Source organism: Rhincodon typus, chromosome 20 (genome assembly GCF_021869965.1).
Source record: "Rhincodon typus isolate 14 chromosome 20, sRhiTyp1.1, whole genome shotgun sequence".
NCBI lineage: Eukaryota > Metazoa > Chordata > Chondrichthyes > Orectolobiformes > Rhincodontidae > Rhincodon > Rhincodon typus.
The window spans coordinates 9,964,365-9,977,979 of record NC_063351.1 but is presented as its reverse complement, the minus strand read 5'-3'; the positions used below and the strand labels follow the sequence as shown (position 1 = coordinate 9,977,979).

The 13,615-nt window shown below is 41.1% G+C and overlaps 1 protein-coding gene across 1 annotated transcript in view; it reads right to left on the bottom strand.

Moving 5' to 3' along the window:
• Nucleotides 1-13,615, bottom strand: part of pcdh15b (protocadherin-related 15b) — a 606,743-nt gene that overhangs the window by 51,950 nt on the left and 541,178 nt on the right. Inside the window, exon 36 of the mRNA XM_048609162.1 lies at nt 10,064-10,174. Coding sequence (XP_048465119.1) covers nt 10,064-10,174 — 111 coding nt within the window. The remainder of the gene's footprint in view (nt 1-10,063; nt 10,175-13,615) is intronic.

Here is a 13,615-nt window from a genome sequence, read left to right as displayed (position 1 = left end):
GGGACCTGAAATGTCAACTTTCCTGCTCCTCTGATGCTGCCTGGCCTGCTGTGCTCCTCCAGCTCCACACTGTGTTCTCTCTGACTCTCTTACTATCTCTCAGCAGGAATGTGTGTTGTGATGATGCTGCAATGAGGCTTCAAGTGAACTTGGGCTGGCTGAATGATTGGGTAAGAACTTGGCAGATGGAATGTAATGTGGACAAGTGTAAGGCTATCCATTTTGGTAGGATGAGTGGCAGTGCAGAATATGACCTAAATGATGAAAGACTGGAAAGTGTTGATGCCCAAAAGGACTTGGGTATCCTTATTCAAAAGTTACTGAAAGCTAACTGGTAGGTGCAACAAGCAAGGAAGAAGTCAAACGGTACGTTAGCTTTTATTGCAAGAGATGTGAACACAGGATAAAGATGTTTTGCTTCAGTTCTATTGAGCCATGGTTATACCTTTCCTGGAGTATTGCATGCCACATTGGTCTCCTTACCTAAGTGAGAATGTACTTTCCATGGATGGGGTGTAATGGAGATTCAACGGACCAAGTCCTGGGATGGTGGGATGTCCCGTGAGGAGATTGGGCCTATATTTTCCAGAGTTTCAAATGAGAGGCAATTTCATTGAAACTTACAAAATGTTTAAAGGGCTACAGAGGGTAAATATAGAAAGGCTATCTCCTTTGGCTGAGCGAGTCGAGAACTAAGGGCCACGGTCTCTGAACAAGGTACAACCATATAGGATGGTGATAACGAGGAATGTCTATTTATTTTAACGAATTTTCAAGAATGATAAATAAAAAAAGCTAGAAATAAATACTGAGAAAATTTTAAAGAGTTCATACAAATGTTCAAGGAAATACTTTACAACCTGCTTTTCCTCTAAACTTATTGTAGCCATATTGGCTTCAATGCATTTCTCCATTGGGCAGGGTAAGAGGTAATTAGATTAGAGAAGGGATTGCAAGATATTGTGCAGTGTGGAAGACACGGGAGTCATAAAATTTCATCTGAATGATCCATTATTTTTATAAACTGCATATTTTTCAGTCATTAGTGTATTGAGGACGTTACAACCTTGAAAAGAAAAATAAAACCCTTTATGATGTGTGAAAGCTCTGTCAATTATCACAGTATTGTCCAATTTCTTTGTTGTTTATCCAAGACTGAAAGCCACAATGTTCTATTACAAAACATAGTAATCTTTTTTATGGGTGTAAAAAATCAGATGACTGGAGGGGAGATAATTTGTTGCGGAAGAGATTGTGCTGTAAGATTACTTGAGGTTATGGGGAGAGGTGCTATTAAATGCTAGAATGGGACATTGGGAGAGCATTTAAAGTCTGTAGAGCCAGGGATTATCGAGGGTAATAGAGGTGAGGACTCCTTTCAGGGTCTATTGGACTACACCCACTCCTGGCTCATATGAAGTTCACAAAAAAGCCAAATTTGGCCACTTTTATTTCCCTATTAAAACACCCATGAGCAAAAGTAGAGTTATAATGCGTACTACCTTCACTAACCCATGATTCTTAGAAATAAATGGATAGGTCCCTGCATTGGGTTCCCCAGAGATCAAAGCTGGGGAGGCAATGGTCTAGCTGTACTATCGCTGGATTGTTAACCCAGAGACCCAGGTAATGTTCTGGTGACCTGGGTTCAAATCCCGCCTCAGCAGATGGTGGAATTTGAATTAAATAAATATCTGGAATTAAGAGTCTAATGATGACCATGAATCCATTGCTGATTGTTGGGAAAAACCCATCTGGTTCACAAATGTCCTTGAGGGAAGGAAACTGCCATCCTTACCTGGTCTGGCTTACATGTGACTCCAGACCCACAGTAATGTAGTTGACTCATAACTGCCCTCTGGGCAATAAATGCTGGCCTAGTCAGTGACACCTTTATCTCCTGAATGAATAAAGGAACTTCATGAGCAGAATCTTCTGGTTCTGAAAGTGGCAGGCTTGACGACAGGAAAACAACTTTATTGGTTAGGACAGTAGCCTCACAGAATCCCATCACTTTCTCCCCTTGGTCCACCTTAAGTCCTCAGGTGGAAGGTCAAAGCTCACTCTTCCCACCCCACCACCAACTGAGGCCCTTACATGGTCATTTAGTGACTCATTAAGGACCTCTTCTTGCCTGGGTGGTGACTGGCTGATGGCTCTTGCTTAATGGGAGATGTCTGCTCCTGTTTCCTTCCTTTGGAAAGAGGCACACTGCCTTCTTCCAACTGCATAGTTGGTGGAAGAAATGATGGCCATGCTATGATTTATCAGGTCATCACGTTTTCAGTAAGCAAGAATGAAGTATCCACTGCCACCAAAAAATCCTGGTCAGAATGTCAGTAAAAATCGTAAAATCAACTGCAAAATGTATTTTATGGTATGATTGCAATAACCTGATTCTATATTTTATATATTGTCTTAAACGTTATTTTTAAAAAAATACTAATCAGATTGGAATACTTGTCAATATGTCACACACCCTAGGAACCTATGATTGATTTTAGTTCTGTCAGCATATACATCAATTTAGTTTGAAAAGAATATGCCACTTTAGATCAACAAGAATAAATTCAGAGAATGAAATTCCATTTTTAACAAATCATTAAAGGTGTTTGTCCTACTCCCTAAGTACCAATTCAAAAACAAAAATTATTGGAAATTCTATATTTCCATAATTTCTTTGGTAGTCAATTTCAGAAAAAAAAAATGTTTCCCAACCTCTTTCCCATTATTAAAATAAAAAAGAACATCATCACAAACTGACTCAGGGCAATTGGAGAATGCACAGCATTCTGGCATCAAGCATGCATTGCTTTTAAGTTAATAACTGCACATTTTAGAGCAGTATAAATTATTCCAAATATTTAACAATCACAATATGACAGTTCTTGAATGGCAGAGATCTTTTCCCATCAAAGTCAATGATTTATGATCATGGAAGTTAATAATGCGATCCCATTTAAATGTCCCTTAATTGTTACATCCATACTAAAGGAAGGAATACTACAACGATTGTGCATTCCAACTGTGTGTTTTGTATGAAAATGTTATTCAGCACTCATTATATAAATATTCATGAAAGGAGTCATCACATCCACAACTGAATAATAAAGTAAAAGCAAAAATCTAGCAGACACAAGAACGATGAAATGACACACAATGAAGTTTTAAGATGTTATTTATCGGCTATATGTAATTCTTGTACTACATGATACTAGAAAAATGGAATGAATGACAGTTTAGCAGTATACGATGTACTTTAAATAAAGAATATTGTTATTGCTTATTATATTTTAAACAAGTTATTAATAAATACCAAGCATAATCATTATCTAAAATGAAATATTTATACTTAAGTAACATTCTAAATCAAAAGTAATCAGAATAGCTTAAAAATGCAAACACATAATAATAAACCCAAATGCTACTGGCTTACTATAGTTTCCTGTAGTCATTTGTCTTGTCAAATTCTCTAAGTTCTCACTGAAACTGTAAAAAAAATCTGTACATCTAAGTAACTGCAGTTAATTTTAAATGAAATCCTTCATAAGAATTTCTGCTCAAATGGCTTCTTTTACATATTCACTTGGAAGGGTTGTATATCACTTCACTAAAACTGATCATTTCAAACACAGCATGACTTTGAGATATGCAGTAAACAGTATCAAAATCCAATGCAAATGATTACTTTAGATTCCATAGAAAGACATGCCGAAGGTTACAAAAAGTTATTAGCAAATTAAAATGGATATGATGCCATGATCAAGGGTTTAGTGCATATTTAAATGATCAGTCATCTGAACCCTGCCATTATGAAGCTAACTTGTTTGTCCGTCTGCAAGCTAAAACCCTTCAACTGGAGGCATCTAACACTCTTTTCCCTTTTGAGTGAAATTACTGGAGCGTGCACTAATAGCTAGGAATGGCTGGCACGGTATGCTTCTGCTGTGCACAGTTTGTCAGCCACATTATATAAACAACATACGTAAATTAAGATGTAAAAGAACAAGCAAAGCTTGTTTAGTGGATGGCAAGCAATTCTTAAGAGACAAAGCAAATTCAAACCAAACATCTGGATAAGGTGAAAGTCATTTGCTAAACTGGCACAATGCCCTCCATCCTGCTCTCCCAAAGTTACACACAGTGAAAGAAGAGATAGATGCTGAAACATTTCTTGGCCCAGAAGATGCTGCTACATAATGTAGAACATGGTTTAAAAGGCATGAATCAATTAAACAGGTCCTACAGGGCTCAGGCAACAGACAGTTATTCAAAGCACAACTCAATTAAAATGAAGTTAATACTAAATTAATACACATGATATACGGAAGACATCAGCACTTTGATCAATCTATCAATGGGTGTCATTCATTGTTGCTTTTATCCATTGTTTTATTAATTCATTCTTTCGATAGCATTAACCAGATGCTGTGGAAATGTGATTAAATGCTGCATCAGTAAAACATTAGGCTATATATGTAAGCCACAGTTATTAGATTAAATTAAAGAGTGCAGGTTATGAATAGTGAAACAGCAGTTAGACATTAAAACAAGCTGGAGGGTGATGGAAAATGTTTTTCAAGTTCCTGCACAACAGACTGCAAGCTATTCTGCCCATTCAAACTTGGCCCAGATACCAATTCAGTCCCTTGTCCTTTTGACTCAACTGTGGATTTCACCTTGATTTGTTTATACACAAAACTGTTCTTATCTATTTGACTCTGCATGTTGGCAACCGATTTTTCAATCTCCGCTAGATTTGGGATACGTTTCAGTATTCCTTTTAATTCTCTTGATGGAGCTTGCTTCTGAGGAACAGAAGATGATGAAGCAGCAAGATCAGGAAGAGGTGCAGGATGTTGTATATGGCGTAAAGGGGAATGAGTGGTACGTAAAGTGGGAGGACGGGGGAGAGGAGGAAGGGGTGGTGGTGAGGGAGGAGGAGGGTGATGACAGGTAGGCAGGGGATAAGGCAAAACTGAAGGGAATGGAGGAAGTGGGGGTGGAGGAGAAGGAGGAACGGTCAGAGGTTCTGGAATGTTCTCCAACAGTTCACTGCCTGACTCCATTGAGCTCCATATTTGTCTGAATAAGCTGCAGTCACTGTCACTCTGTACAGAAGGAGATGTTGCTTTCCCATTTGCAGGAGGAGAAATCTCTTCTGAGATGTCAGTGTGAATAGAGTTAATGGAAGGTGGTGAATGTAATTCAGAATCCAAAGTCAGAGAAATAGAAGCAAGGGAAGAGGAAAATTGATGATGATGATGATGATGATGATGCGATGATGTAGATATTGATGACTTTTGAGGGATTGCAACCATACTTCTGCTCTTTGATGGGAAATTTCCACACATCAGGGAATCTTGAATTTTGACATGACTCTTTTCCCATAAAGCTTGTTGTTCAAACTGTCTTGCTTGTTCTTTAACAGTTAGTTTAATTTTGTCACCTTTAACAGTAGGATTCATGTTACTCAATTGACTTTCAGCCCTTCCCTCTCCTCCTTTCAACATTTTCCTCTGCCACTGCATAGGATCCAGAATCCCTGGTCTATGAAGGGTATTGTACATTTGATGCCCACGAATGCGAGCGGGCAATGTCCATGCTCGATGAACACACCCAGTTGGATTCTTAAATAATGCCTCTTTCAAAGTTATTCTTCTAGGTGAAGACTTGGCTAAATCTGATCCCATTTTATTATAGGACAGGTCACAATTTTCGGGAGATAGAAATACATTGGGATTATATATGGGGTTCCGTGTCGTTAATGGATTCTCATCTGATAAATAGGTGATATTGCTTTCAGACTTGGGTAGACTATTTTTCAATGTTCCATTGACAGTAGACTGTTTATGAGCCTCAATAGCACGGCAAGCAAATGCGCTTAAAAGTTTTTGCCGGTCTCCATCTTCGAAAACGGACTTTTTTCCCCTGCTTTGTTGAAAATGATAGAGAAGAAAAAGACTTGAAAGAAAAGAAGATAATCAGATGTAAGGAAATACGTTAGAATACTGTTATCTCGGCTAAGGTACTAGGCAAGGAAACCTCATGATTGCAAATGCAATTGTTTTAAGTCATGCTGAAACTCTACAATCTGTTCCAAAGTTCAAATCTTGGGATGTACTTCTGATATAACTTACGTTGATGATCAAAAAGTGCTTGTAATAATGAGGTTTGACTCTAGGTATACGACTACAACAATACAGTTATGTACACTATTCTCCTAAGGAATATTGCTTACTAGCAACTTTAAATACTTTGCACTATTAAATATAAGAGACATGATATGAAGAATTCCACTTAGCAGAACAAATCGTGGAGTACATAATTTTGAAGGGAGCAACAATTAATACTGCATAGGAAAAGGGGGCTGTTTAGTGAGTGAACTCTGATTGGCTGAGATATTGCCATGGAGACTGCACTTGGAAAATATTGTGCCTCACAGATTTGTTTCATTTGAAAAAAGGCACAATGGCTGGACATGTTCCCTTCACCTACACAGAACAGGTCCCTGTGTACAAATATGTAGCTTCTAGCAACTATAACTAAGCCACTTTGTGATCCTGCCAACTAATATTAAATTGGTTGTTACTGTAATTTTGAGCATCTTCTGGATTGTTTAGGAAGTGCTGTCTGATCACAGAATCACAGCTAAGGTTAGATATAATGGGCTAAAAATTACAGGACCAAGCAAGCCAAGAAGAAAAGCTTGTAATGAGCCAACAGACTAGAAAGAAACTTGCCTCCATGCCAAGACATGCTGTGGGCAGATGGTCTACCTTATCTAAAAGTGGGTCATCCGTGCCTCCCCCGCCCCCCGCCTCTCAGTAGCAAATCCTACCACCTGACCTGTTGGACAATCTGATTGCCTGCCAGCTTCAGCAGTACCAGCAGTTCAGTCCTGGTGGCTCTCAACACTGCATGTAGACCCATGGAGAAGATGCTAATGTATCCTGGAGAGAGGTCAATCTGGGTTTTGGCTTAGGGAGGGCTTGGGGAAGTAGAGTGAGGGGAGTCAAGGTGGATTTTTCTAAGCAGACAGGTGGGACAAAATAGGGGTATTATCTAGCCCTCTTCTGCTCTTATGTCTTATAATCTTGTAGTCTTTAGGTGAGATGTTCCTTATGTCACAAGAAATCCCCTAAGCTAACAACCTTTCTTCTTGCCATTTTATAAACTTTGTTTGACAAATGGCCTGCCCACTCTTGCCTAGCTGCCCACTCTTGCCTAGCTGCCCCCACCAAATGTTTTTGATGTGGAAAGAATATTCTCAGGGTCAACAGCGCCTTTAAGCATATGAATTAACAAATAACTATTTATTTACATAAAGTGTGTGTGCTACTGATTTTGGCATGTGCTCACTCTTTTTATCAGCATGGTGAGTTGGGCAAGAAAGACATTGGCTGGCATATGGCATATAGTATATGGTGGCTACCCAACAGAAAGACACCTGGCAGGAGCTTGTAATGTCCAGTCCCATGATAAAGGCTTTAAAAGCTCAAACTGGTTGTGTATGGTCAGTACTCTATCTATTCTAAAAAGCTGAAGGATGTGCTGTTTCATACAATCCTCCAATCCTTGGGCCCACATCACACCTGCAATAAAATTCATCCACTGTGTTGCTCATTTTTGTAGGTGCATTCATTTTGGCTTGATGGTAGCATTTCATTAGTGGAAAATATTACTTGCATTGCTACTGCATAGTGGCAGTGTTTAATGACTAGCTTCACCTATTGCTCCAGTTCTGGAGATAACTTATCCTTCCAAGGTAATCTGAAGTGTACTGGGCACTTTTCATATTCAAGGGTAACAGCCTTAGGTCACTGGGTGAGTATTTGGGATACACAGTGAGGAATGATCTGTTCTGAGTAACCATTATCCTACAGGATGTTTTTGATATGTCCTCCTCTGGAGTCAAGCTTGCACAGTGAGCAAATTGGTCAGGTCCTACTTACAGGATTACTGATGTAGTAAATCATACTGCATTCAGAGCTACAATGCAGGTAAAAGGACCATGTCCAGGTGTTGCATCATATCTGAATTAGACTGAAATGTGTGAAAAGGAAAAGAGTTCCCTGCTACATTTTCAACGACAGAACATTGACCAGTCACAGTCAGTTTGTCAACCACTCTGCACCTTTTTTGCCATGCAGTATTAATTGTTCTTTCCTCCGAAATTTGAAATTCTTGCAGCTGTCTTGACAAGTGTAAGATGAGAGCCTTCGACTGCATGTCTCCTCTTCAGCAATATTCAGATTCTGTGCTACCAAGCAACTATTAAACATAACAAATCATTCAGAGTTACAACATCTAGTTAAATACAACAGTGAATTGCAAAACTGATTACTACACTTCCTAGTTTACTTCTACAATGCCACAGATTCAAACTACTTACTGATGGCTAAATGTTGTGTCCAAAAGTAATTTAATGGAAATAGTTTGCAAGTGAACAGGTACAGAAACAAACAGGCAGTATTAGTATGGAAGATAGTTAAGCAAAACCAAATGCATGATGGAAATAAATGTGAGGAAAGATTTTCTTTATGTAAGCAACTCCTTGTACATCTATTCAAACATTAAGAGGTAGTAGGGATTTGATTCTGTGTATTATCTTCATGTTTCCACCAACAGCATGGTTATTGGATCATCCTAATGCAGGTTGGCTGGGAACAACTGGTATGAGATATGTAACGCTATGATGTACCAGGCTGACAGTTTTAGGACTCGATTAGGTGGAGCATACACTGTGCATTTCCAGAGGGTGATTGAGCTGATGGGGTAAATAGGAGGCAAGATATTTTTTGTGAGGTCACACAGAAGACAATCTCAGTTCAAACTAAGGCTGAGCTAATTCAGTCTGTAGTTTGTATGTTTCTCACATTCAAATATGTTCAAAATGCATGACAAATTTGGCAGAACCAGCGTGCAGATGTGACATGCATTTATGGCATTAACATCAGCATTGAATACAGTAAATTAAATCACCGAATGTATTAGTAACAACAAGGTAAAAATAAAACTATCTTTGTACACATTTCAATTTTATAATATACAGGATTACAGCGAGTGACATACAAAACTAAAAAGACAGTGATTTTTAAAAAATTCATTCACAAGATGTGAGTGTCACTGGCTGGGCCAGCACTTATCACCCATCCCTAGTTGCCTATAGGGCAATTAAAAGTCAACAACATTGCTATGGGTCTGGAGTCACATATAGGCCAGCCAGGTAAGGATGGCAGTTTCCTTCTCTAAAAGCCAGATGGGTTTTTTTTTTCTGACAATCTGCAACAGTTTCATGGTCATCCTTAGACCTTTAATTCCAGTATTTAATTGAGTTCAAATTTTACTATCTGCCATGGCAGAATTCAATCCAGGTCCCCAGAACATTACCTGGGTCTCTAGATTAATAGTCTAGAGATAGGCCACTGCCTCTCCTTAATGAAGTCAATTCAATTCTGCAGTGAGATTTATCCTTCATCAGAGCAGAGCTCAATATTGAAATACACCATGCAGCTGGACTTCAGTAGGTTTGTATGCTTCCATTTTGCACGTTTCCCCTTGGACACAGCCTGCATGATTGTTTCCCACGATGTATACTGCATACTAAAAAGTGTAAGCTATCACTGCGTCATATTGTGGGTATGAAGTACAAAGCTGAATTCTTTGTATTTCTATTTGAGATGATAGCTATTTTCCCGATTGCAGCAGACACTTTCCAAAGGAAGAACTACCAGACATGTGTATATAATCACACCACGAATGTTTCTAAATACTACATTAGCAACCAGTGCAATTTTGTATCATTTATGCTCATTATTTCTCTTGAAAAAAGTTTGTATAAAAATTACCAATGGAAATAGTTGATGGTCAGCCTTAGAGCTGATTTTGTTTAATATGTTAGTCATACAGGATTTAGTCATCCTTTAGAAAGTGCAAGAATTGAAATGGCCTTTGGTACTTTAAAATGTACTTGTCACGTTATCCCAGGCATTAGTCATATTAGGTTGCGAGCATAATGCACTTATCTCTTTTAAAAATATTCACTGTTGTGAAGACTTACATGGTATTGTCACCCAGTTCTTCATATAGGTTAGTTGTTGGGCCACTAGTCGATTTCCCTGCTGGCAAAGCCATCTGGATTCTCGCAGTCTTTGCACACTCTGCCTGTCGCCTATTCAAACAAAAGTAGACGATCAGAATCATTTCATCAAAGCTAGTCTCCTGCTATGTTCGATTCATTCAAGTGACTAATTTGTTTTGGTCAATGACAAAGAAAATGCCAAACTTTTCAAATCAACCATTTACTTTTACATTAAGTCGTTTTCCTGTAGCTCACATTTTGTCCTTATAAATTTTACTCAGCATACTGCACATAAGAACAGATTAATCCAATAATTGGCCAAGTTACCAAGAGCTCATTTGAATTGACTATGCTTCATTTTATAAGCAGGACACAAAAGGACACACAAATTTGCAAAATGTTCTACATCCATTTTATGGTACTTAAATTATTTTTTTGAAACTCAAAATTAGTAACATAGATACAAATCAAAACATAAGCCAATTTCTGAAAAAAAAATTATTCTTGATCCTGTGGACATTGCCAGCAGATCAACTCTTAGCACTTTCCTACATGTCTTCTTCCAGAAAGTTTGCTCATTTGTGAGCCAGGCTTTGATATCCATGAATTCATTGTGGATGATAGCAAAATTTCTGTAGATAGATTTCTGTAGCTTAACTGCACCCTTGTCTTCATCTTTGATGTCCCAGTCCCCAATAAAAGTATGATTCATTCTTAACCTGGCTCACCGTCTAGTGTAGTCCTGGTCTCCACTCCCCTAAGTCCACAGTTTAAAGACTTAAACAGATTGAGGACAACTGGTTTAGCCATTCACTGGACCACAAACAGCACTGTTTTGCCTGCCAACACTGTTCACTATTCCAGGATCATCCTGAAATATAGGAATAATATCTCTGCTCCTATGATGCTGCTTGGCCTGCTGTGTTCATCCAGCCCTGCACCTTGTTGTCTCGGATTCTCCAGCATCTGCAGTTCCTACTATCTAGGAATAATATCTATCTTCTTTTCTCTATCACAAACCATCTTCTTAGCTCTCTTCCTGGTCTCTTCAAACCTAGGAGCTCATGGGCTCTTTATCACTAAGATTAAGGCACCCTCCCCCCTCCCCACCCCCATCTTCTGCAATATAAACCAACATTTTCTAGCTATGATCAGTTCTTGGGAAGGGTCACCAGACCCGAAATGTTAACTGATTTTTCTTCACGGACACTGCCAGACTTGCTAAGTTTGTCCAGCAACTTTTGTTTTTGTTTATGACCAGCTACGTCTGACACACTCATCTCTTTCACTTACAGAACCTCCCGCAGCTGTGAAATTGCAGCTTTCTCTTATTTTACTCATATTGATCATTGTGCCTTCTCCACCAAGATGGTGGAGACCCATCTCATGCTCCCTTGACCCTATTCCCACTAAACTGCAAAATATACATCATTATGATGATATTGTTAACAAATCTCTGTTCAAGTGTTAGTCTGTCTCCTTTAAATCTGTCATCATTGCCCCTCATCTCAAAGCAATCCGGCAATGATTGCGCCAATTTTGAGAACAAACATCCTTTCTCCAACCTCCCTTTCCTCTCCAAAGTGCTGTAACGTGTTAAGATAACAGGGTGTGGAGCTGGATGAACACAGCAGGCCAGGCAGCATCAGAGGAGCAGGAAAGTTGATGTTTCGGGTCTGGACCCTTCTTCAGAAATGGGGCAGGGGAAGGGGGCTCTGAAATATATAGAGAGAGAGGGGGAGGCGATGAAAGAAGGTGGACAGTGGAGCAGATAGGTGGAGAGAAGACGGACAGGTCGAGGAGGCGGGGATAAAGCCAGTAAAGGTGAGTGCAGATAGGGAGTTGGGATGGGGGTTGGTGAGTGAGGAGGGAGGGGCGGGTAGGTGGGAGAGAAGATGCACAGGTCAAGGAGGTGGGGATGAGGCTAGTAGAGATGAGGTGAGTGTAGGTAGGAAGTGGGGGTGGGGGTGGGTCAGTGAGGTGGGAGGAACGGATAGGTGGGAGAAAAGATGGACAGGTCAAGGAGACGGGGACGAGCGGGGTGGGGGGGTGTGCTTGTCTTGGGATGAGGTTGGGGGAGGGGAGATTTTGAATCTTGTAAAGTCCACATTGAGACCTTTGGGTTGTAGGGTTCCCAGGTGGAATATGAGGTGCTGTTCCTCCAGTTTCCGGGTGGCATCGTTGTGGCACTGGAGGTGGCCCAGATGGACATGTTGTTCAAGGAGTGGGAGGGGGTGTTGAAGTGGTTTGCGACTGGGAGGTGCTGTCGTTTGTCACAAACCAAGTGTAGGTGCTCCACAAAGCGGTCTCCAAGCCTCTGCTTGGTTTCCCCGATGTGGAGGAGGCCACATTAGGAACAGCGGATACAATAGACCACATTAGCGGATGAGCAGGTGAACATCTGTTTGATGTGGAGGTTTTTTTGGGGCCTGGGATGGGGGTGAGGGGGGAGGTGTGGGGCAGGTGTAGCACTTCCTGCGGTTGCAGGGAAAAGTGCCGGGGATGGTGGGTCTGGTGGGGAGTGTGGAGTGGACAAGGGAGTCATGGAGAGAGCGGTCCCTACGGAAGGCAGATAAGGATGGGGAGGGAATATATATCCTTGGTAGTGGGGTCAGATTGCAGGCGGCGGAAGTGGCAGAGAATGATGCGTTGAATCCAGAGGTTGTTGGGGTGATACATGAGGACAAGGGGAATTCTGTCTTTGTTGTTATTGCGGGGAGGGGATGTGAAGGCTGAGGTGCGGGAAACGTGAGAGATGCGGTCAAGGGTGTTTTCGATCACTGTGGGGGAGGAAATTGCGGTCCTTGAAAAACGAGGACATCTGGGATGTCCGGGAGTGGAAGTCCGCAATCGGGGGAGTGCTCTCTCTGTGACTCCCTTGTCCGCTTCACAATCCCCATTAGCCCCACCACACCCTGGCACTTTTCCCTGCAACTGCAGGAAGTGCTGCACCTACCCCTACACCTCCCCCCTCACCCCCATCCCAGGCCCCAAAAAAACCTTCCACATTGAACAGATGTTCACCTGCACATCCGCTAATGTGGTCTATTGTATCCAGTGTTCCCGATGTGGCCTCCTCTACATCGGGGAAATCAAGCATACGCTCGGAGACTGCTTTGTCGAGCACCTACGGTCAGTTCGCAACAAACGACAACACCTCCCAGTCACGAACCACTTCAACTCCCCTTCCCACTTCTTGGACGACATGTCTATCCTGGGCCTCCTCTAGTGCCACAACGATGCCACCCGAAAACTGGAGGAACAGCACCTCATATTCCACCTGGGAACCCTACAACCCAAAGGTCTCAATGTGGACTTTACAAGATTCAAAATATCCCCTCCCCCAACCTCATCCCAAGACAAGTGCACCCGCTCGTCCCCACCTCCTTGACCTGTCCGTCTTTTCTCCCACCTATCCGCTCCTCCCACCTCACTGACCAACCTCCATCCCCCACTTCCTACCTACACTCACGTCACCTCTACTAGCCTCATCCCTGCCTCCTTGACCTGTTTATCTTCCCTCCCACCTAC